The sequence below is a fragment of the Protomyctophum parallelum genome, assembly GCF_964188405.1.
Source record: "Protomyctophum parallelum genome assembly, chromosome: 1".
NCBI classification, from domain to species: domain Eukaryota; kingdom Metazoa; phylum Chordata; class Actinopteri; order Myctophiformes; family Myctophidae; genus Protomyctophum; species Protomyctophum parallelum.
The window spans coordinates 96,083,171-96,108,030 of NC_139697.1; the positions used below are offsets into that span (position 1 = coordinate 96,083,171).

At 37.8% G+C, this 24,860-nt stretch overlaps 1 protein-coding gene across 3 annotated transcripts in view; it reads left to right on the plus strand.

The window, feature by feature from the left end:
* The first annotated feature begins 9,234 nt into the window (after nt 1–9,234).
* The window catches only part of LOC310870890 (uncharacterized protein), a 172,379-nt gene continuing 156,753 nt past the window's right edge, over nt 9,235–24,860 (plus strand). For all 3 annotated transcript variants that reach the window (XR_014570279.1, XM_083782251.1, XM_083782250.1), the window contains exons 1-4: nt 9,235–9,532; nt 12,661–12,741; nt 13,040–13,459; nt 13,774–13,854. Coding sequence is in view for 2 of the 3 variants with exons in the window: in XM_083782251.1 (XP_083638377.1) it covers nt 9,293–9,532; nt 12,661–12,741; nt 13,040–13,459; nt 13,774–13,854 (822 nt within the window). In the remaining variant the exon portion in view is untranslated. The remainder of the gene's footprint in view (nt 9,533–12,660; nt 12,742–13,039; nt 13,460–13,773; nt 13,855–24,860) is intronic.

The following is a 24,860-nucleotide window of genomic DNA, read 5'->3' on the forward strand; positions in this document are numbered from 1 at the left end:
AGTAATGCACATATAAATCAAATGACATTCTACTCCTATTGTACTATTGTACAGGTTGGGGAGAGAAAAGAAGTGCACTGTCTGCTGCTTTCCAACTGAGAACTGACTAATTTAACTGATTAACACTAACCTTAGCGTCACTAAATCGCTGTGTGATCCGGTCAAGAGTGGATGATATATTACGTCATGTTGTGTTCACTGGTTTGTAGTCCTGTTTTTTTTTTTTTTCATCACACCTGAACCGGAGTGTTATGAGTGTGCAGAGAACACAGTTGTGAACCGCAATCAATTCATATTAAAATGGGCGTCAAAAGGCGATCTCGGCGGAGAGGGCGTTTGGACAAGAGGCGTCAAAAGGCGATATCGGCTGCAAATGAGGTTAAGTGCAAGACCACTTTGGTAGAGGTTTGGGCATGGGTGTGTGCCATTATGTACCTCCAAATGTAGACAAGAAATAAATAAAAATTGCTCCAGCGATTAGAAATTGATCACAACACAGTTGATTCAGACAATATAGAACATCACCAAACCAATCGTACTTTTGATTTCTTATCCACAGAGTTACATCATGGCATAAGGTAACTAGCCTGCACAACGCAATCCTCTACCAAAGTTGTCTTACCCTTTAATGTCAGACCCTGCAGTCATTTTGCTTGTATATTCCCTTATCCATCTAAACCACAGATTATTCTATATGGTATCATTTTAGTTTGTATGTTATGGTTTAATGTAATCTTGCTGTGTTTCATTACTCACCCAATGGGGCGCCACAGGACCACAATGGAAACAGGCACCAGGGCTTTGCTTTGTGTTATTCTTTTAGCATTATTATTGTATAATTGTAGCTCTGTACTGAATACTATAGTATTAAATCAATCAATAAAACCATTTAAATTATTTTACTTATATAGCCTACAGTATATTGGTTAACTGACTTGATTATTATCATTATACCTAGTGGAAGGTCTATGATCACTATTACGTCATATTACTTAGAATGTGATGTAATGTAGAATTATGGGGGTCCTTGAAAATAAAAAAAGGTTTGAGAACCACTAGTACTAGTGGACCTCTAATGTGCCATAAATAGTGTCACAGTAAATCAGTGTCCTACATATTCTGAAGAAAAGGTGACATTCAGTAATGGGGTCTTATGATGACAATTTAAAACAGTAATGTCAAAATCTAAAATTTGCCATGGACAGGGACACGTCTTGCCACCGACACATTTGTCCGTGTACGGACATGTTGGTGACACCTGGTTGGAGGTGACAGTCCTAGCTGGTAGAGGAAGGCCAGCCTGTTCTGTATGGAATAAAGTTGATAATTATCAGGAAGGTGAAACATAACAACATAAGTCATGATCGATGCTAAATTGCTAGAGCTGTAAAGATCTTTTATGGGGGTCCCTGGCATATCTTTTTAATTGGGGGTCCGTGGGCTAATTAGTGTCAATGTGAGGGTCCTTGACATGACAAAGTTTGGGAACCCCTGCTCTGACTACAGGTCTGGAAGGTGACAATATTACTGTATACTTGTATAGTATAGCCTATAAACAATGGTCAGTACCCGATACCAACATAGAGTTATAACAGTAGGGGGCAGCAATACACAAACTGGCAACCTCTAAGGCAAGCAGTTACTGGTCAGAAGAAAGACATACCCACAATGCAGTTGTGTGGGAAAAAACAACAACAATGGCGGCGTGTTGACCGACTGTTGTTGGTGTGTTAAAATCTATGGTTAAAATACCACATATAACAGTACAAATACAAAGAAAACGTTAAACGTGACGTCTTTAAGCAGCAGCTCAACTCAACCACGTAAATCAGGTGAGATTTAAGCAATTCACGTTTCATCTACATTCACGACGAACGAATCATGCCTTGTTTAATTTGTCTTTAGGCCTATTAACTCATCCTTTAAGTTGGAACATAAATCAAATTACTCTTTTCTGCTAGTGTTGTAAACTCTAATTGGACCAGTGTTGGCAGTGTGCTGATGCTAAATTTGTCTGGCAGACCGGTAGTGTGTGCAGGCTGGGTGGTGTCCAGTTGAATTATTCCTTTGGTACGGGGGCGATCAGATTATAACAGCTAGCATGTTATAAAGTTAAGTTATCGTAAACACAAACAATAGCGCTATAGCAATTAGCAAACCATGTTCAACCCAGATTCACCACAAACAAGGGGATAAATTATTTTCGTTCCTATGCCACCAAAATGTGGAACGCCCTGCCAACAGCCATTAAGACTGAAAGAAATAGGCCAACAATACAAATTACACTAGTTTTGTGGATTAATCTATTTTTAATGAGTGGCCCCCAGACCCCCACCAAATGATTTAGGAAATGTGTTATGTTTGCAACCACTACTGTATATTCATACAGCTTTGTGTCCAAAAATCTGAACTAACCCTTTAAAGTGTACACCTCTCCCACAGGAGGCTTTCCTAAATAGAACAACACTAGTCTGAAACCTAATCAAGTGCAACAAAAGTATACAAAATAATATATAAATAATATGTACTGCAAATGGCTGCCTTTTGCTGTAACCTATAGCGGGCTATATTGTTCCATGTTGTGACAAGATTAATATCTTGCATGTTCATAATGATAATGAAATTTGTCAAGCCCCAGTGCATGCTCTCCTGTGAGGGTGCACTTGTGTTATGAGTTGTCAATACATAGCTAGATGATGGAAATACGAGTTAAATTATGCATTTTGGTAGCCTATATTTGTGTAGTCTAGGGGGTTGAAAATTGTGTCTTGGCAGTGTGCTGATGCTAAATTTGTCTGGCGAACTACCTGCATGCAGACAAAACCTATTCTAAACATTTTTACTCCCAGATCAGAGCCCACGTGTGAAGTATGTGTTTTAACATAGTTTACTGATTACTAATCACAATATTTAATTTGCTAATATCTTGCTAAAACTGAAACACCCACAATAACCTGTAGTTAATAACTGTTTGGCCATTTTCTACATGGGACAGTGGAAGAATAGTTTTACATTTTATGAATCCAGTATTAACTTTACGTAAATGTTCTGCTCCTAGACATCGTGCACATGGATGTGTGTAAAGAGGAACAGGTGAGGAGCCCCAGCCTGCTCCAGGAGGAACCAGAGCCTCCACACATTAAAGAGGAAGAGCTACTTCATAGACCAGAGCAGCCTGGTGGATCAATGTTAACATTACTAGCAGTGGAAGGTGAAGAAGAAAATGATGATGAAGAAGAAGACATCTCGTCCAACTGCTCTGAGATTGAACTTGAATCTGACACTGAAGTCACTGAAAACCGTGATGATTGGGAGGAGACCAGTCAAGACTTTGATGATGATGATGATGATTGGTGTGACAAGAGTTTTGGTTCCCAGAAGAAGCACCAGCGTATCCACACTGGAGAAAAACATTTCCACTGTAAACAGTGTGACAAGAGTTTCAAGCGTTCAGATCATCTGAAGACACATCAACGTCTCCACACCGGAGAAAATCCTTTCCAATGTAAACAGTGTGACAAGAGTTTTGCTACGCCAACGTCTCTGAAGACACACCAGCGTATCCACACTGGAGAAAAACCTTTCCACTGTAAACAGTGTGACAAAAGTTTTTCAACGTCAGCTTCTCTGATAAGACACCAGCGTGTCCACACTGGCGAAAAACCTTTCCAGTGTGAACATTGTGACACGAGTTTCAGTGACTCAGGTTCCTTTAAGAGACACCAACGTCTCCACACCGGAGAAAGACCTTTCCACTGTAAACTGTGTAACAAGCGTTTCAATGAACCAGGCCGTCTGAAGGAACACCAGTATGTCCACACTGGAGAAAAACCGTTTCACTGTAAACATTGTGACAAGAGTTTTGTAAACTCGCGTAACTTGAAAATTCACCAGCGTATCCACACTGGAGAAAAACCATTCCACTGTAAACTGTGTAACAAGCGTTTCAGTGAATCAAGTAATCTGAAGGAACACCAGTATGTCCACACTGGAGAAAAACCTTTTCACTGTAAACATTGTGACAAGAGTTTTGTAAACTCAAGTAACTTGAAAATTCACCAGCGTATCCACACTGGAGAAAAACCATTCCACTGTAAACTGTGTAACAAGCGTTTCAGTGAATCAGGTCATCTGAAGGAACACCAGTACGTCCACACTGGAGAAAGATCTTTCCTCTGTACATATTGTGGCAAGAGTTTTAGTAAGTCATTTAATCTGAAGAAACACTATCTTATCCACACTGGAGAAAAACCTTTTCACTGTAAACATTGTGACAAGAGTTTCACTGAGTCAGGTTCCCTGAAGAAGCACCAACGTATCCACACTGGAGAAAAACCTTTCCACTGTAAACTGTGTAACAAGCGTTTCAGTGAATCAGGTCATCTGAAGGAACACCAGTATGTCCACACTGGAGAAAAGCCGTTCCTCTGTGTATCTTGTGGCAAGAGTTTTCGTAAGTCATCTGACCTGAAGAAACACCATCTTGTCCACACTGGAGAAAAACCTTTCCACTGTAATCATTGTGACAAGAGTTTCAGTGGGTCAGGTTCCCTGAAGAAGCACCAACGTATCCACACTGGAGAAAAACCCTACCACTGTAAACTGTGTAACAAGCGTTTTGCTGACTCACGTAAGCTGAAGACGCACCAGTATGTCCACACTGGAGGAAAACCTTTCCAGTGTAAACATTGTGACAAGAGTTTTAGGATGTTGTGTGACCTGAACAGACATCAGCGTATCCACACTGGAGAAAAACCTTTCAACTGTAAACTATGTAACAAGATGTTCAATTACTCAGGTGACCTGAAAGTACACCAACGTATCCACACTGGAGAAAAACCTTTCCACTGTAAACTGTGTAACAAGAGTTTTAATCGGTCAGGGCACCTAAAGGCACACCAGAGTGTCCACACTGGAGAAAAGCCTTTCCACTGTGAACATTGTGACAAGAGTTTTAATTACTTGGGTAGCTTGAAAAGACACTTGTTTATTCACACCAAGGGAAACGTCCCACTATAAATTAGCTCGCTGGTTGGGTTGGTAGTAGGGCTGCACGATATGGACATGTCATATCTCGGTATTTATGCCAAAGTTTGCGATATCGTTATGATATCGAAAACTCAGGATATATCAACAATATATCAATATATTGATGATATATCATATCGCGATACCGTTGCCTTTTTGCGGCAACTATTCTATTTAGCCTAGAACTGGAGGTCTAGAACTTGGTCATGTGATCAGTAACATCAGAAAGATGTACTCTTTGGCTTGCAGAGAGTACATCTTTGTGATGTCACTGATCACATGACATGAATGTAACGGACCCACAGTTCATACTTTTATTTTGTATGTGTATATTCATGGTGTTTAATGTGGTGACAGGAAGCAATTTATTTTGAAGGAATCGTACCAGCTGTTAGTCATCTCTTGATTGACTAAAGCTCAGCTTTGGCAGGAGTTTAAACCTGAACTCTACCTGACTGCCTCAGATTCAAGGAAAGGCATGAAGGGGACAGAACAAGGTAGCATGGAGCTGCCCAGGCCGTAGCGTAACGGTCTGGGCACCGGACTGGTAATCCAGTCGCAGTGTGCCGCGGGTTCGACTCCCGGACCCGACACGGCCTTTACTGCATGTCATCCCCCCATCTCTCTCCCGTTTCCTGTCAGCCTACTGTCTGTCCCTTCAAAAATCAATAAAAGGCGTAAGCCGCAAAAAAAATATCTTAAAAATTAAAAAAGGTAGCATGGAGCTGATGGAGACATGTATTTTGTATGTATGTAGTGAAAAAGGTTTTAATGTCAGACCCTACAGTTTTTCATCATTTCTTCATAGTACCTATATAAGTGAATGATAGGAATGTTTTTGTACTTTTGTAAAAATGCATTGCACGGATGCACCTGGGACATATCCTCAGTGATGTATCCCAAGGTCATCTGGGTTTCGGGTCTCCCAACATCATACACCTCACTCAGGTGACCCAGCCGGGGTGATCAAGTCCCGACTTATGTCCCAGTAGCTATACCCTCGATCAGTCCCATTAAGGAAAAACCAGGGCCACACAATCTGCTCCTCCTGAACTATGCCTTCAAATCAAATCAAATAAATTTTATTTGTATAGCACATTTAAAAACGAGACTCATCGTACCAAAGTGCTTCACAGGTCAAAGAAAAACAATACGATACAGTGCAATACAATACATCAGTGAAACAATAAAATAAAAAATAGAAAAAAAACAAAAAACAATGCATAGTTATGGTACAGTAGACAAGAGAGCAGTTAAAAGGCAGTACGGAAAACGTATCCTATAAAGTGCAAGAGTATTAGGGGGACTGGAAGGCTTGAGAGTAGAGGAACGTTTTGAGCCTAGACTTAAAACTCAGTGGAGGGGGCAGATCTAACAGCGAGTGGGATGCTGTTCCAAATTTTAGGGGCTGCGACAGCAAAGGCTCGGTCGCCCCTGAGCCTCTTCCTTGTCGCTGGGACTTCTAGGAGGGGGCCAGTCCATTTAGTGCTTTGTATGTGAAGAGAAGGGTTTTGAATTTAATTCTGAACCGGACCGGCAACCAGTGCTGGTGCCAGTCAGGAGTCTGGCAGCCGCGTTTTGCACCAGTTGGAGACGGGATAGGGATGACTGGGAGGTTCCGGTCTTGACTGGCCTTGACTGGTTATGCGGGAGGGTCGCATCAATCTGGTGAGTGGAAGGAATAGGCTCTGTGGGTTGACTCCTGTCTGGGCCCCTCCTACGTCTCACCAGGTCCACTCCTGCTCTCACCAGGCCCAGCACCTGTGCGTTGCCGTTGCACCAGACTCCCAGCCCCAGGCACTTCATTCAGGAGTCGTGGATTCTCGAGCCCCAATGGTTCCGCAGGCTCCACCTGGTGGTGCCGCAGGCTCCACTTGCGGATTGAATGGCCCTCCTAAAGGCCTCACCGTGGGTTGTTGGGCTTCTTCCTCACAGAAGACACAGGCTGGGACGCTAACCCATCCTGCTCCCGGGTGCCGTCTACATTCCGGCTGCCACCCGTCTCTCCGGTGGTCACCAGACTATTCCTGGTTGTCACGTAGTCTATTCCTATGAGTCACTATAAATAGAATACAGTTTTAATGTTATGATTGAATGCATTCTTATATTGTGTTCCATTACACACCCAATGGGGCACGATAGGACCACAATGGAAACAAGCCCCCAGGGCTTTTTGTGTTATCCTTTTAGCATGACTGTGCCAGTACTGTGCTTGTACTTTATTGCAGACAGTTAAAGTATTAAATCAATCAAACCATTTAAATTATTATTGGTTAACTGAAGGGTTGAAATGCATGTATTTGACTGTAATTATTACCCTTAGTTAGTGGAATGGCTATGATCACTATTAAGTCGTATTATTACACTTCGAGTGTGATGTGATAGCATATTAAAGCCTGTGCAAAGCCCGTGCGCACACACACACACACACAAAGTTGTATTACTATGCGATAAATTAAATGATCAGGAACGTGAAACATAGGCTATGTCTTAACTTTACTACATTTTGGATGTGAATTTATTCTGCAGGCACAATTCAGAATCAACTTTAGTGTCACATCACATATGATTATGCTATCAACACCGGTATGATGGAGTTACAGGAAGAGTTGAAATAGAGAGAATATAGAAGAAAGGAACACATAACAAGTAAACAAAAGAAAAGACTAAACGGGAAGGAAGAACTGTATCCCTCTCTAGAAGTAGGCCTGTAGGCTACTACTGTATAATGTGTTAATATTCCAACAGAGTCATATCAGATGGAATAGGATTGTGTGGGTGTGTTTTTATTAGGGCTGGTACTCGATTAAACATTTTAATCTAGTTAATTTGAAGCATTGTAATTAATCACATTTTAATCATATCAATATTTGACCTGACTTTTGGTATACGAGTGAATCAATGATTGAGTTTTTTTATCTAAATTTCCCATCCACTGGGACAAGCAAGGCGTCTGATCAGCTTCTTATGCACCGGCCTGAAATTCGTCCAGTAAAAGGTTCTGTGTTGCAAAAACTATGTGCGATTGAAATGCGTCATTTTTTCTGTAATTAATCTCAATTAATCAGCTAAAGTCCCAGCCCTAGTTTTTATACCTTCTTGTGGCCCTACATCTTGGCACACATTATGAAATGTACACCACATCCTGACCCAGTGCAATTCAAGTACCAACAAACTGGCCAGAAGCATGGAGAACCGGGATGAATGGAAGCGATGATGGAGGGATTGTCTGAGGACGACATAGAGTTAAAGGACAACTTTAGTGTTTTTCATCCAAGGTTCATGTTTTAGGTTGTTATTAGAGAAAGCAAAAGGTGAGGGTAATTTTTTCTCTCCATTTGCTGCTTTCTTTCGTTTTAGGGATTTTAGCTGTTTTTGACAGGGGGGGCGGGGGCATTCGAGCATGGGGCTAAATAGGTATTTCTTTACAAAATGTAATAACACTTATTAGACCCCAAGAGATTATATTTGGCCACAAAAGATCACGGGATCTACATCTACTCAATGTGTCAAACTGGCATATTGAGCCTATGACACACAGTGTAGCTTCCCCCCAGTAGGCCTCCTTCACATTCAGTAGATCCTGTGATCTTCTGTGGCCAGATGTAATTTCTTGGGGTCTAATAATACTATAGTAAATAATAAAAAAATAAATTGCTATAACATTTTGTAAAGAAATACCTATTTAGCCCCATGCTCGAATGCCCCCGCCGTCAATAAAGTTGACAAATTAATTAATGAAGAAGTAGGCCTCACTTCACATGGGTGTGATTTAAAAAAAAATATATATATAGGCTATATCAAATCAATGCTGATTTCACATAATGCACTGGACTCAGGGCAGGCAACAGCCCAGCTTTAATGATCTTAGTTAAAAACCTTTATTTTAGATCGTGTTTTATTAATAGAAAGTGCAACATAACCATTACAGAGTCTTTAGTTGTCACTGTGCAATACTTTAAAACAGTTGTCATGTTGCACACATGCGGCATGCTGATATTTCCAACAGCCCTCGTTGAAAACAATGTATTTCAAACTCCAGCTTGTCCCACTCCAGGGCGCCCCAGCGCTGTTTTCTGACCCCTCAATGGCGCAACTCTGGGTTTCCTGTAGGCGGAGCCAACATAGCTGCGGTGTAAACGAACAGTGAGCTCTTCTACTAGTCAGTAGTCTGTAAATGGGAATTGGGAAAGAGACTAGTGTTCGTCTGCTCACGCTACTCTTCGTTTACCTGCTTTTTTTTACTAACACTAGCTTTACAAAGATGCCCGGAGCATCGGGACGAACCTGTATAGTGCATGGCTGCTCCAACAGTAGTGGTAAAATTCAACTTTGGAGACAAACTGAATGTCAAATACACAAACCTCTACTTCACGACGAGTGTCCATGCCTCAGGCCATACGCTTTACACAGATTCCCTGGACGTGCAGAGGACAGAGATGTTCGCCAGATGTGGATAAAACGCATCAACTTAAAGGGCTTTGTCCCCACAAAGAACAGCACGGTAAGTTTTGGAGACTTTTCGTTAGTTACCTAATGATTAATAATAGTAATACAATACATGTTAGCATGCAGCTAGCTACGTGGTAGCCCATGTTTTCTCTCTCATCTAACGTTAATAACATGGTCAATAGACAATAACGTCACTCTTAAAGCTCATACATACTCCAGGGTGACGTCACGTGATGAGCTATATCACCACAAACTGGAGTATGTATGTCTGAGCCTTATATACTAACTAGGCTAAGCTGGTCCTCAAAATAGGTCTGCCCATAAACATGTACTTTATGGAAACATCTATCTGTCAGGGTCAGAACCAACAACCAAGGGAGTGAGATACAATTGCTGAATATTGATGAGCTGAATATTGGGGTAGCTCATTAATATTCATTAAATAGTGCAAAGCTATGTCTATGACATTCTGTCTGTGTTTTCTGAATCAGAATAAATATTTTTTTATCACATTACATAAGTAAGGCAGTGCATCAGCAAATGGCAAGAGTGAAAATATATATTTTATATAATATATTTTTATATGCCACATGATTGTGGATATGAGCTTTATATGACAAATGTATTAACTATAAATCCACATACTGTATACAGTATGCACATATTATCCTAATATAAATGTGCCACGTCTCTGCGTGCGTGTGTGTGCGGTTGTAATGCACGTAACTCGAGAACCGTTTGCCCCACCGACTTAACATTCGACACACGCGTTCCACACCCCCGCAGGGAGTGCAGTGCCCGGTATCGAGTCGGTTGGACCCACAGTTCTCCAGAGCACAAAAGGCTCTGCCAGTGGGCCTAATCAGCCCAAGTCCCCTCACCTGTGCAATTCCCAGCCTTTGCCTCAGCCAATTGATTGCCATGGCAACCCCACACCTGCAAATTGATTACTTAACCAGTACACTTTTCACAGTCAGTTTGCACTCTTCAGGCACAGACAGAGACAGATAGTTAAAATGGGTGCTATGACAAGTTGACAACAGGTATTTTATTAGGTTCCCAAGTTGCACCATTCTCAAGTAGGCCGGTTACCGACGGGCACGTACACTCGTACAGGTCTAGTTAACCTGAATATGGCATAATATGCAGGATATATTCTGCATAGGCTATTTTTATATAGCCTATATATTGGCATGTATTTCCTTTCCATGTGCGGAGTGGGAAATGGTACTAGTGCTGCTGCAACTTAAAATTCACACAAAACTAACACACACACCACAAATCAGACTGCACACAGACAGTCACAGTCTCACAGAGACTACCACGAGCCATCATAAAAGAGAGATCAGATTACAGACTGCAGCCAGCAGCACCACCACCACTACGCACGCACGACAACAACAACCGAACCAACAGTCACTGCAACATGTATACATGTTTATTTACCTGGTGCAGTTCACGCTGACACATTTCTTTTTCTCGTATCCAGAAGGATAAACTCGCTTCATGACTGTGATAAATAGATTCTGTTGTCAGAACCAAAGCAAAGTTAGCAAACACTTTGAAAGGGTGGGCTGTGCACGTGCACATTTGAATTATTTTATTTGGATCTGCACAAGAGGCGTAATACAATAGACCCAAACACTGATCAGAATTAGGTTATACATTATATGGTCCAACCAGATATAGCTGCTGCACATGCTTAACACACAGAGGGAAAAGAAGAGACATACTATTACTTGACACTACTAGACAGGATGTTTTTTTGTTTTGTTTTTTAAGCCACCAAGGGATAAATGAAACAACGCCTTCTCCAGACAGACAGACTGCCCATAGTAGCTGAGACAGAACAGTATTTAGCCAGCTTTTTTGCATTTGTTTTTAGCAATCCGCCCAATTGCAGACCCCTGAGCACAAGTTTATGGACATGGCCCAGACTTCCAAATACAAGGACAATAAGTTGACAGTTATATCCCAATTCCATAATACATTCCACCAGAAGCTGATATTTCATAAGTTTGGATGTAAAACAAGTGTCCATATACAAATCAAATGGGCAGCCTATTTCAAATATAGTGACAGTTTTTCAAATTTCATTGATGAACACAATATCTGGGGTATTTGGAATATTTTGTAGTGAATTGACATGTGTCATTGTGATCAAACCAGTCTATTTTTACAGTGCTGTGTTTATACATTCTTGTTGTCCTGTCCTGTACTCCTCTGATCTTGTCTGAGACCAGGTCCACCAGACGGTCATGTCTGGCAATGTACAGTCCTTTATAGAGGCTGCAACCATTTATCTACAAGCAGATCTACAAGCATGCCCAAATAGGGAGTATATGCAGCCAGCTTGTGGAGTTCTGTCTTGTGTCAGGTCCACTCCAAATATGGAGTGCTGTGAGGTCAGAACAGGCCAGCTCCATATATGGACACTGGGCATAGGCCCGGTCCAGAGCCCGGGCAGAGGCCTTTTTGGGGCGGTTCTGGACAATTGCGCGCGCACACACACACACACACACACACACACACACACACACACACACACACACACAGGGCGCAACAGTACAGTATGGTACAGTACAATACGGTACAGTATTGTACAGTACAGTCTGCTACAGTACCGTACTGCCCTCCGTCTGAGGTGGGAAATAATACAAGTACAAGAGAATGACGGCTTGGCACGCGTGACAGTAACTTGTAACTTTTATTTTTGTAGAAGAGGTAAACTAATATTGTTTATGCCGTTTGCTTTGATTGATTGATTGAACACGTATTTGTATGATTTTGAATTTTGGGTGTTCTAAATTAAAGTGTTAGTTTAGTGTTGATTATCTTGTATTAATCTAATTATAATAAATTAATACTATTATACAAAAAAAGATAAAAGAGACCTTTTTACAGTACAATAATGTTTCATGTTTACACTGTACACATGTAAAATAAACGAGTTGGCAGCCCTGAAGTAAGGTGGGTAAATTCTAAATTGAGGAGGCTTTTACATTTTTGCAGTTAAAAAGACAGAGGAGAGGCATAAAGTGCATAACATGACTAATTGCATAAAATGCCTATTACGTGAAACCATTTACTGGACAATATTTTATTTGTATGTTTTATTGAATTATATGAGGTACCAGTATGTACTATTCATCCTCATTATTCTCATTATTCTATCTTTAGGTGTGTGGAGTACACTTCCCGGATGGCAGGCCAACGAAAGAACACCCATATCCAGTTCTGCAACTACGAAATAAATATCATGTACGTTTGATCTTCTTCCCCTTCAAATTGACATGTGATTGTTTTTGGTTCAACATATTTGGTGTTTATTCCTCCACTATCTGCATCGAGTGACCTTGGTACATAGTTGATTTATTGGAGATTCTGACTTTCAATTTGTGTATACATTTTTGTTTTTATTGTATTGTTCCACTTTTTGCTTTGGCAATGTAAACGTATGTTTTTGCATGCCAATAAAGCTATTTTAATTTAAATTGAATCAGTTTACTAAAAAAAAAAAGGTAGGCAAGCACTGTTTATTTTTATTTTCCTTTCACAGGGGAGAATGCAGTTTGGTAGAGCCAGCCCTAAGAGAAGAGACCAATTTACTGCAGACCACAACTACTCTACTATCAAGTCAAGGGCAAACAGTGCAACACAAACTGATCCTACTACACGATCATTGTCAGCCTCACGTCACTCTTCTTTTACCTGCTTTTTTACTAATACTAACTTTACAAAGATGCCCAAATCGGGACGATCCTGTACAGTTCATGGCTGCTCCAACAGTAGTGGTAAAATTCAACTTTGGAGACAAACTGAATGTCAAATACACAAACCTCTACTTCATGACGATTGTCCATGCCTCAGGCCATATGCTTTACACAGATTCCCTGGACGTGCAAAGGACAGAGATGTTCGCCAGATATGGATAAAACACATCAACTTAAAGGACTTTGTTCCCACAAGGAACAGCACGGTAAGTGGAGACTTTTCTTTCGTTACCTAATGATGAATACAATAAATGTTAGCATGCAGCTAGCTACGTGGTAGCCCCCACCCCCATTGAAACGTTAACAACATCACTCTTAAAGCTCATACATACTCTGTGATAAGCTATATCACCACAAACAAAGAGTATGTAGCCTTAACTATACTAGGCTAAGCTAGTCCTCAAAATAAATCACCATAAACATGTACTTTATGGAAACTGGACAATATTTTATTTGTATGTTTTATTGAATTATATGTGGTACCAGTATTTACTACTCATTCTCATTATTCTATCTTTAGGTGTGTGGAGTACACTTCCCGGATGGCAGGCCAACGAAAGAACACCCATATCCAGTTCTGCAACTAGGATATAAATATCATGTACGTTTGATCTTCTTCCCCTTCAAATTGTGATGTGATTGTTTTTGGTTCAACATATTTGGTGTTTATTCCTCCACTATCTGCATCGAGTGACCTTGGTACATAGAAATTGATTTATTGGAGATTCTGACTTTCAATTGTGTATACATTTTGTTAGTGTGGTTGCCCCAAAAGGGGCAACCAGACTCTAGTAATTGTAACACTTTATTATTATTATTGTGGGCTCGCCACAGCGAGCACACAATAGTTATTGCCAGTCTATATTTATTGTGGGCTCGCCACAGCGAGCACACACTAGTTACTCTCAGTTTATATTTATTGTGGGCTCGCCACAGCGAGCACACACTAGATATTGCCAGTTTATATTTATTCCGCTTCTTTATTCCGCCGTTTTTTTGGCACCTAACTACTTCCGCATACTTTATACTAGAAATTTTGTTCAAACTTCAAACTGTTCAGCTCTTTGCAGTTATTTATGCTCCAATTAGAATTTTTACAAAGTTTTATACTTTTTATACTTTTTAACTTTTTAACTTTTTTTTACATTCTTTATAGTGAGAGTCGATGGAAGAAAGGTCCCATTTTTCACAGTTAACTTTTTTGAGCTCTTATTACTCCGTCATACTTTCACTTTGAAACTTCATTCAAACTTTATAATGTTCATCTATCTTTGAACTTTCATTGGTGAAAAAGTTGTTTTGAAAAAGTTTATACTTTTTAAAATATTTAACTTTATTTATAGTTTTTTCCTCCCATTGACAATGTATGGGATTTATCTCTAAATCAACCTCACTTTTGCAGCCTCATTACTCTGGCATACTTTGTCGTAGAAACGTGATTTAAACTTTAGAAAGCTCACACGACTCTGGACTTTTTCGTGGTTCAAACCGTATTCGAATACGTTAAACGTTTTTTTCGAAATCGCAGTTCAATCGCAGGCCGTTTCGCCTAATTAGTGCCAACTTAGAGTGCGGGCTTTTTTCACTAGAGTGCGTAGAACAGAAAATCTTTCCTTGAAAATTTACCAAACAAATTGCCGTCCCGGCCAAAATATTCATTTTCTACGCATGTCCTTTGGTCATTTTGTAGCCACACATGTCCTCTTTCACACAATGTGACCACCAAAACACAGAGACATACAGAATGTGAACTACGGCCTTTTAAGTGACACAAATACAGTCAAGCTGCTCATTGACATCCATTGTAGAAATCTTACGAGGACATTATCGCGATGACAATTCTTAACTCGCTCTTATAACCACATTTTCGATCGTACCAACACCACAATCGCACATGGTGTACCTCAATATCTCAGGCCACTCACAGCGAAGAAATTATTTGCATTCGACTTTTACTTTTTGCGATAGAGCAATTTGTTCGGGCATAGTTTCCCCCCATTCAAGACCATTCAAGATCAAGACCTTCAAGTTGCGCGCCACTTGTTTGTCTTTTACACTTCCACAGCTGAGACATAAGAGCTTAATTACAGGGCTGAAATTAAAGTTACAAGATCTCAATGAGTTGCTCTGCGATACCTTGTGGGCTTGTAGGTCTGCTATTTGTGCAATTGGATGGCCTTTACACAGCTCTCGCAAGAGCACGCACGCACGCATGCACGCACGCACACACACCCCCTGTCTTCCTATTGGCTGGCCTTTACACAGCTCTCGCAAGTGCACGCACGCACGCACGCACGCACGCACACACGCACGCACGCACGCACACACACACACACACACACGTTTATAAAAAAATATTTTCAAAAAAAAAAAAAAAAAAAAAAAAAAATAAAAATAAATAAAAAAAACTTTAAAAAAAAAAAAAAAAAAATAAAATTAAAAAAATTAAAAAAAATTAAAAAAAATTAAAAAAATTAAAAAAAAAAAAAAATTGAAAAAAATGGAAAAATTGAAAAAAATGAAAAAAATGAAAACTTAAAAATTAGCATGTTAGCATTAGCATGTTAGCATGTTAGCATTAGCATGATAGCATTAGCATGTTAGCATGATAGCATTAGCATGTTAGCATTAGCATGTTGACATTAGCATGTTAGCATGATAGCATTAGCATGTTAGCATGTTAGCATTAGCATGTTAGCATTAGCATGTTAGCATGTTAGCATTAGCATGTTAACATTAGCATGTTAGCATGTTAGCATGATGGCATTAGCATGTTAGCATGTTAGCATTAGCATGTTAGCATTAGCATGTTAGCATGTTAGCATTAGCATGTTAGCATGATAGCATTAGCATGTTATCATTAGCATGTTAGCATGTTAGCATTAGCATGTTAGCATGTTAGCATGATAGCATTAGCATGTTAGCATTAGCATGTTAGCATGTTAGCATTAGCATGTTAGCATTAGCATGTTAGCATGTTAGCATGATAGCATTAGCATGTTAGCATGTTAGCATTAGCATGTTAGCATGTTAGCATTAGCATGTTAGCATGTTAGCATTAGCATGTTAGCATGATAGCATTAGCATGTTAGCATTAGCATGTTAGCATGTTAGCATTAGCATGTTAGCATTAGCATGTTAGCATTAGCATGTTAGCATTAGCATGATAGCATTAGCATGTTAACATTAGCATGTTAGCATGATAGCATTAGCATGTTAGCATGTTAGCATTAGCATGTTAGCATGTTAGCATTAGCATGTTAGCATTAGCATGATTAAAAAATTAAAAAATTAAAAAAAATTAAAAACATTAAAAAATTAAAACTTTAACTTTTTTTTTTACTTAAAAGGAAAAAAAATATAATAAAGAACTTAATATTTTTTATCTTAATATTTTTTTTAAGAAATATCTTAGACCATTATCAATAATCATTGTGTTTATGCTTTTAAAGATAGGCCTATATGCTATTTGAACCTTCTTTTTACATGTAAAAGTATGCTATTTCTGTTAAGCTCATGAATGCTTTTATATGTATACTCCATTTTCATACTTTTTTTAACTTTTACTTCAGCTTTAATGCATTTTCTACTTTTCTTTACAATATGCTACAGTCCCGAAATTTTGATTATAGATTTAGAACACCAATGGTAACACCATTACTCCGGTCCCCGAGTTTCAAACTTGACACGGCAATAACTTTATACAAAGCATTTTACGCGAGCCCACGCAGTTTCTACAGGAACTGCTTTCTAGTTGTGGGCTCGCCACAGCGAGCACACACTAGATATTGCCAGTCTATATTTATTCCGCTTATTCTTTATTCCGCCGTTTTTTTGGCACCTAACTACTTCCACATACTTTATGCTAGAAATTTAGTTCAAACTTCAAACTGTTCAGCTCTTTGCAGTTATTTATGCTCCAATTAGAATTTTTACAAAGTTTTATACTTTTTATACTTTTTAACTTTTTAACTTTTTTTTACATTCTTTATAATGAGAGTCGATGGAAGAAAGGTCCCATTTTTCACAGTTAACTTTTTTGAGCTCTTATTACTCCGTCATACTTTCACTTTGAAACTTCATTCAAACTTTATAATGTTCATCTATCTTTGAACTTTCATTGGTGAAAAAGTTGTTTTGAAAAAGTTTATACTTTTTAAAATATTTAACTTTATTTATAGTTTTTTCCTCCCATTGACAATGTATGGGATTTATCTCTAAATCAACCTCACTTTTGCAGCCTCATTACTCTGGCATACTTTGTCGTAGAAACGTGATTTAAACTTTAGAAAGCTCACACGACTCTGGACTTTTTCGTGGTTCAAACCGTATTCGAATACGTTAAACGGTTTTTCCGAAATCGCAGTTCGATCGCAGGCCGTTTCGCCTAATTAGTGCCAAGTTAGAGTGCAGGGCTTCTTTCACTAGAGTGTGTGAACAGAAAATCTTTCCTTGAAAATTTACCAAACAAATTGCCGTCCCGGCCAAAATATTCACTTTACACGCATGTCCTTTGGTCATTTTGTAGCCACACATGTCCTCTTTCACACAATGTGACCACCAAAACACAGAGACATACAGAATGTGAACTACGGCCTTTTAAGTGACACAAATACAGTCAATCTGCTCATTGACCTCCATAGTAAAATCCTTACGAGGAAATTATCGCGATGACAATTCTTAACTCGCTCTTATAACCACATTTTCGATCGTACCAACACCACAATCGCACATGGTGTACCTCAATATCTCAGGCCACTCACAGCGAAAAAATTATTTGCATTCGACTTTTACTTTTTGCGATAGAGCAATTTGTTCGGGCATAGTTTCCCCCCATTCAGGATCATTCAAGATCAAGACCTTCAAGTTGCGCGCCACTTGTTTGTCTTTTACACTTCCACAGCTGAGACATATAAGAGCTTAATTACAGGGCTGAAATTAAAGTTACAAGATCTCAATGAGTTGCTCTGCGATACCTTGTGGGCTTGTAGGTCTGCTATTTGTGCAATTGGATGGCCTTTACACAGCTCTCGCAAGAGCACGCACGCACGCATGCACGCACGCACACACACACCCTGTCTTCCTATTGGCTGGCCTTTACACAGCTCTCGCAAGTGCACGCACGCACGCACGCACGCACACACACACACACACACACACGTTTATAAAAAAATATTTTCAAAAAAATTAAAAAAAAAATAAAAAATTAAAAAAAAATAAAAAAAATAAAAACAAAATTAAAAAAAATTAAAAAAAAATTAAAAAAAATTAAAAAAAATTAAAAAAATGAAAAAAATGAAAAAATAATAATTTTTTTTAAAAAAAATTAAAAAAATTTAAAAAAATTTAAACTTAAAAATTAGCATGTTAGCATTAGCATGTTAGCATTAGCATGATAGCATTAGCATGTTAGCATGATAGCATTAGCATGTTAGCATGTTAGCATTAGCATGTTGACATTAGCATGTTAGCATGTTAGCATGATAGCATTAGCATGTTAGCATGTTAGCATTAGCATGTTAGCATTAGCATGTTAGCATTAGCATGTTAGCATTAGCATGTTAACATTAGCATGTTAGCATGTTAGCATGATAGCATTAGCATGTTAGCATGTTAGCATTAGCATGTTAGCATGTTAGCATGTTAGCATTAGCATGTTAGCATGTTAGCATGTTAGCATTAGCATGTTAGCATGATAGCATTAGCATGTTATCATTAGCATGTTAGCATGTTAGCATTAGCATGTTAGCATTAGCATGTTAGCATGTTAGCATTAGCATGTTAGCATGATAGCATTAGCATGTTAGCATTAGCATGTTAGCATTAGCATATTAGCATTAGCATGTTAGCATGTTAGCATGATAGCATTAGCATGTTAGCATGTTAGCATTAGCATGTTAGCATGTTAGCATTAGCATGTTAGCATGTTAGCATTAGCATGTTAGCATGATAGCATTAGCATGTTAGCATTAGCATGTTAGCATGTTAGCATTAGCATGTTAGCATTAGCATGTTAGCATTAGCATGATAGCATTAGCATGTTAACATTAGCATGTTAGCATGATAGCATTAGCATGTTAGCATGTTAGCATTAGCATGTTAGCATGTTAGCATTAGCATGTTAGCATTAGCATGATTAAAAAATTAAAAAATTAAAAAAAATGAAAAACATTAAAAAATTAAAACTTTAACTTTTTTTTAAACTTAAAAGGAAAAAAATAATAATAAAGAACTTAATATTTTTTATCTTAATATTTTTTTTAAGAAATATCTTAGACCATTATCAATAATCATTGTGTTTATGCTTTTAAAGATAGGCCTATATGCTATTTGAACCTTCTTTTTACATGTAAAAGTATGCTATTTCTGTTAAGCTCATGAATGCTTTTATATGTATACTCCATTGGATTGACTATTTTTTTTCTTTTTTACCTTTTCTTGATTCATCAAGAATACATTGTAAAGCATTATTCATACATTACAAATCATTAGTAGACAGTATTACTTTACTTACTTTATTCTGCCCCTTTTTGGGCATCATACTACTTCCACATACTTTATTTCCGCTTTATGCAGTTATTTATGCTTAAACTATAGTTTTTACAAATGTTCATACTTTTTTAACTTTTACTTCAGCTTTAATACATTTTCTACTTTTCTTTACAATATGTTACAGTCCAGAAATTTTGATTATGGACTTAGACCACCAATGGTAACACCATTACTCCGGTCCCCGAGTTTCAAACTTGACACGGCAATAACTTTATACAAAGCATTTTACGCGAGCCCACGCAGTTTCTACAGGAACTGCTTTCTAGTTATTATTATTCCAATTTCCGCCTTTTTTTCGGTTTCCTACTACTTCCACATACTTTATGCTAGAAATTTAGTTCAAACTTCAAACTGTTCAGCTCTTTGCAGTTATTATTGCTCCAATTAGAATTTTTACAAAGTTTTATACTTTTTATACTTTTTAACTTTTTAACTTTTTTTTACATTCTTTATAGTGAGAGTCAATGGAAGAAATGTCCCATTTTTCACAGTTAACTTTTTTGAGCTCTTATTACTCCGTCATACTTTCACTTTGAAACTTCATTCAAACTTTATAATGTTCATCTATCTTTGAACTTTCATTGGTGAAAAAGTTGTTTTGAAAAAGTTTATACTTTTTAAAATATTTAACTTTATTTATAGTTTTTTCCTCCCATTGACAATGTATGGGATTTATCTCTAAATCAACCTCACTTTTGCAGCCTCATTACTCTGGCATACTTTGTCGTAGAAACGTGATTTAAACTTTAGAAAGCTCACACGACTCTGGACTTTTTCGTGGTTCAAACCGTATTCGAATACGTTAAACGGTTTTTCCGAAATCGCAGTTCAATCGCAGCCCGTTTCGCCTAATTAGTGTCAAGTTAGAGTGCAGGGCTTCTTTCACTAGAGTGTGTGAACAGAAAATCTTTCCTTGAAAATCTACCAAACAAATTGCCGTCCCGGCCAAAATATTCACTTTACACGCATGTCCTTTGGTCATTTTGTAGCCACATATGTCCTCTTTCACACAATGTGACCACCAAAACACAGAGACATACAGAATGTGAACTACGGCCTTTTAAGTGACACAAATACAGTCAATCTGCTCATTGACCTCAATTGTAAAATCCTTACGAGGAAATTATCGCGATGACAATTCTTAACTCGCTCTTATAACCACATTTTCGATCGTACCAACACCAGAATCGCACATGGTGTACCTCAATATCTCAGGCCACTCACAGCGAAAAAATTATTTGCATTCGACTTTTACTTTTTGCGATAGAGCAATTTGTTCGGGCATAGTTTCCCCCCATTCAGAACCATTGTAAAATAAGAGATCAAGTTGCGCGCCACTTGTTTGTCTTTTACACTTCCACAGCTGAGACATATAAGGGCTTAATTACAGGGCTGAAATTAAAGTTACAAGATCTCAATGAGTTGCTCTGCGATACCTTGTGGGCTTGTAGGTCTGCTATTTGTGCAATTGGATGGCCTTTACACAGCTTTACACATGCACGCACGCACACACACACCCTGTCTTCCTATTGGCTGGCCTTTACACAGCTCTCGCAAGTGCACGCACGCACGCACGCACGCACGCACGCACGCACGCACGCACGCACGCACGCACGCACACACACACGTTTATAAAAAAATATTTTCAAAAAAAATAAAAAAAACTTAAAAAACTTAAAAAAAATAAAAAAAAATGAAAAAAAATGAAAAAAAATGAAAAAAAATGAAAAAAAATTAAAAAAAATTAAAAAAAATTAAAAAAATTAAAAAAATTAAAAAAAATGAAAAAATTGAAAAAAATGAAAAAAATGAAAAAAATGAAAACTTAAAAATATTTTTTTTTCTTTTTTACTTAAAAAGAAAAAACTTCAATTTTTTAGATTTTTTTTTTTTTTTTACATTTAAAGAAAAACTTTAAAAACACTTCTACAACTTCCACATACTTTATTCTGCTTAAACTATAGTTTTTACACATTTTCATACTTTTTTTAACTTTTACTTCAGCTTTAATGCATTTTCTACTTTTCTTTACAATATGCTACAGTCCCGAAATTTTGATTATAGATTTAGAACACCAATGGTAACACCATTACTTATTAAAATTGGATTTCTTTTTTTAAAATTAAAAAATTAAAAACTTTAACTTTTTTTTTAAACTTAAAAAGAAAAAACTTTTAATAAGAAACTTAATATTATTATTTTTTTACATTTAAAGAAAAATCTTAGACCATTATGAATAATCATTGTGTTTATGCTTTTAAAGATAGGCCTATATGCTATTTGCACCTTCTTTTACATGTAAAAGTATGCTATTTCTGTTAAGCTCATGAATGCTTTTATATGTATACTCCATTGGATTTACTCTTTTTTTTTCTTTTTCTTTTTTACCTTTTCTTAATTCATCAAGAATACATTGTAAAGCATTATTCATACATTACAAATAATTAGTAGACAGTAATACTTTACTTACTTTATTCTGCCACTTTTTGGGCATCGTACTACTTTATTCCGCTTTATGCAGTTATTTATGCTTATTCTTTTTACCAATTTTTATACATTATTTTTTAAACTTTTCTTTCAGCTTTAATACATTTTCTACTGTACATTATATACATTGCGTCTTTTGGCGAGCCCACGCAGTTTCTGCAGGGAACTGCTTTCTAGTTTAACTTAAACGCCCAATGCATTCTCTATGGCAATAGCACAAACTTTGGCATGCTACTAGTCCTACATACTTAAACCTACCAACCCCATTCTAGCCTACTTAGGTTCATCTTACGGTGGACATGTTTGCCTGAAAAGGAATCTTTGAAAGGTGTCATCGTTTTAGAAATATAGTGCTTTCAAATTTGAGACTTTTAACATGGGGCTCAATGGCAGATTTTGGCACGTCAAAAAATCACTTTCACCTAGAAACTCCATTCACACTTTTTATTATTCAGCTTACTGTGGAGACACATGCTGGAACTTTTTACTTTGAAATGTTTTGTCGTTTCTGAGTTATTTAACTTAAACGCCCAATCCATTCTCTATGGCAATAGCACAAACTTTGGCATGCTACTAGTCCTACATACTTAAACCTACCAACCCCATTCTAGCCTACTTAGGTTCATCTTACGGTGGACATGTTTGCCTGAAAAGGAATCTTTGAAAGGTGTCATCGTTTTAGAAATATAGTGCTTTCAAATTTGAGACTTTTAACATGGGGCTCAATGGCAGATTTTGGCACGTCAAAAAATCACTTTCACCTAGAAACTCCATTCACACTTTTTATTATTCAGCTTACTGTGGAGACACATGCTGGAACTTTTTACTTTGAAATGTTTTGTCGTTTCTGAGTTATTTAACTTAAACGCCCAATGCATTCTCTATGGCAATAGCACAAACTTTGGCATGCTACTAGTCCTACATACTTAAACCTACCAACCCCATTCTAGCCTACTTAGGTTCATCTTACGGTGGACATGTTTGCCTGAAAAGGAATCTTTGAAAGGTGTCATCGTTTTAGAAATATAGTGCTTTCAAATTTGAGACTTTTAACATGGGGCTCAATGGCAGATTTTGGCACGTCAAAAAATCACTTTCACCTAGAAACTCCATTCACACTTTTTATTATTCAGCTTACTGTGGAGACACATGCTGGAACTTTTTACTTTGAAATGTTTTGTCGTTTCTGAGTTATTTAACTTAAACGCCCAATGCATTCTCTATGGCAATAGCACAAACTTTGGCATGCTACTAGTCCTACATACTTAAACCTACCAACCCCATTCTAGCCTACTTAGGTTCATCTTACGGTGGACATGTTTGCCTGAAAAGGAATCTTTGAAAGGTGTCATCGTTTTAGAAATATAGTGCTTTCAAATTTGAGACTTTTAACATGGGGCTCAATGGCAGATTTTGGCACGTCAAAAAATCACTTTCACCTAGAAACTCCATTCACACTTTTTATTATTCAGCTTACTGTGGAGACACATGCTGGAACTTTTTACTTTGAAATGTTTTGTCGTTTCTGAGTTATTTAACTTAAACGCCCAATGCATTCTCTATGGCAATAGCACAAACTTTGGCATGCTACTAGTCCTACATACTTAAACCTACCAACCCCATTCTAGCCTACTTAGGTTCATCTTACGGTGGACATGTTTGCCTGAAAAGGAATCTTTGAAAGGTGTCATCGTTTTAGAAATATAGTGCTTTCAAATTTGAGACTTTTAACATGGGGCTCAATGGCAGATTTTGGCACGTCAAAAAATCACTTTCACCTAGAAACTCCATTCACACTTTTTATTATTCAGCTTACTGTGGAGACACATGCTGGAACTTTTTACTTTGAAATGTTTTGTCGTTTCTGAGTTATTTAACTTAAACGCCCAATGCATTCTCTATGGCAATAGCACAAACTTTGGCATGCTACTAGTCCTACATACTTAAACCTACCAACCCCATTCTAGCCTACTTAGGTTCATCTTACGGTGGACATGTTTGCCTGAAAAGGAATCTTTGAAAGGTGTCATCGTTTTAGAAATATAGTGCTTTCAAATTTGAGACTTTTAACATGGGGCTCAATGGCAGATTTTGGCACGTCAAAAAATCACTTTCACCTAGAAACTCCATTCACACTTTTTATTATTCAGCTTACTGTGGAGACACATGCTGGAACTTTTTACTTTGAAATGTTTTGTCGTTTCTGAGTTATTTAACTTAAACGCCCAATGCATTCTCTATGGCAATAGCACAAACGTTGGCATGCTACTAGTCCTACATACTTAAACCTACCAACCCCATTCTAGCCTACTTAGGTTCATCTTACGGTGGACATGTTTGCCTGAAAAGGAATCTTTGAAAGGTGTCATCGTTTTAGAAATATAGTGCTTTCAAATTTGAGACTTTTAACATGGGGCTCAATGGCAGATTTTGGCACGTCAAAAAATCACTTTCACCTAGAAACTCCATTCACACTTTTTATTATTCAGCTTACTGTGGAGACACATGCTGGAACTTTTTACTTTGAAATGTTTTGTCGTTTCTGAGTTATTTAACTTAAACGCCCAA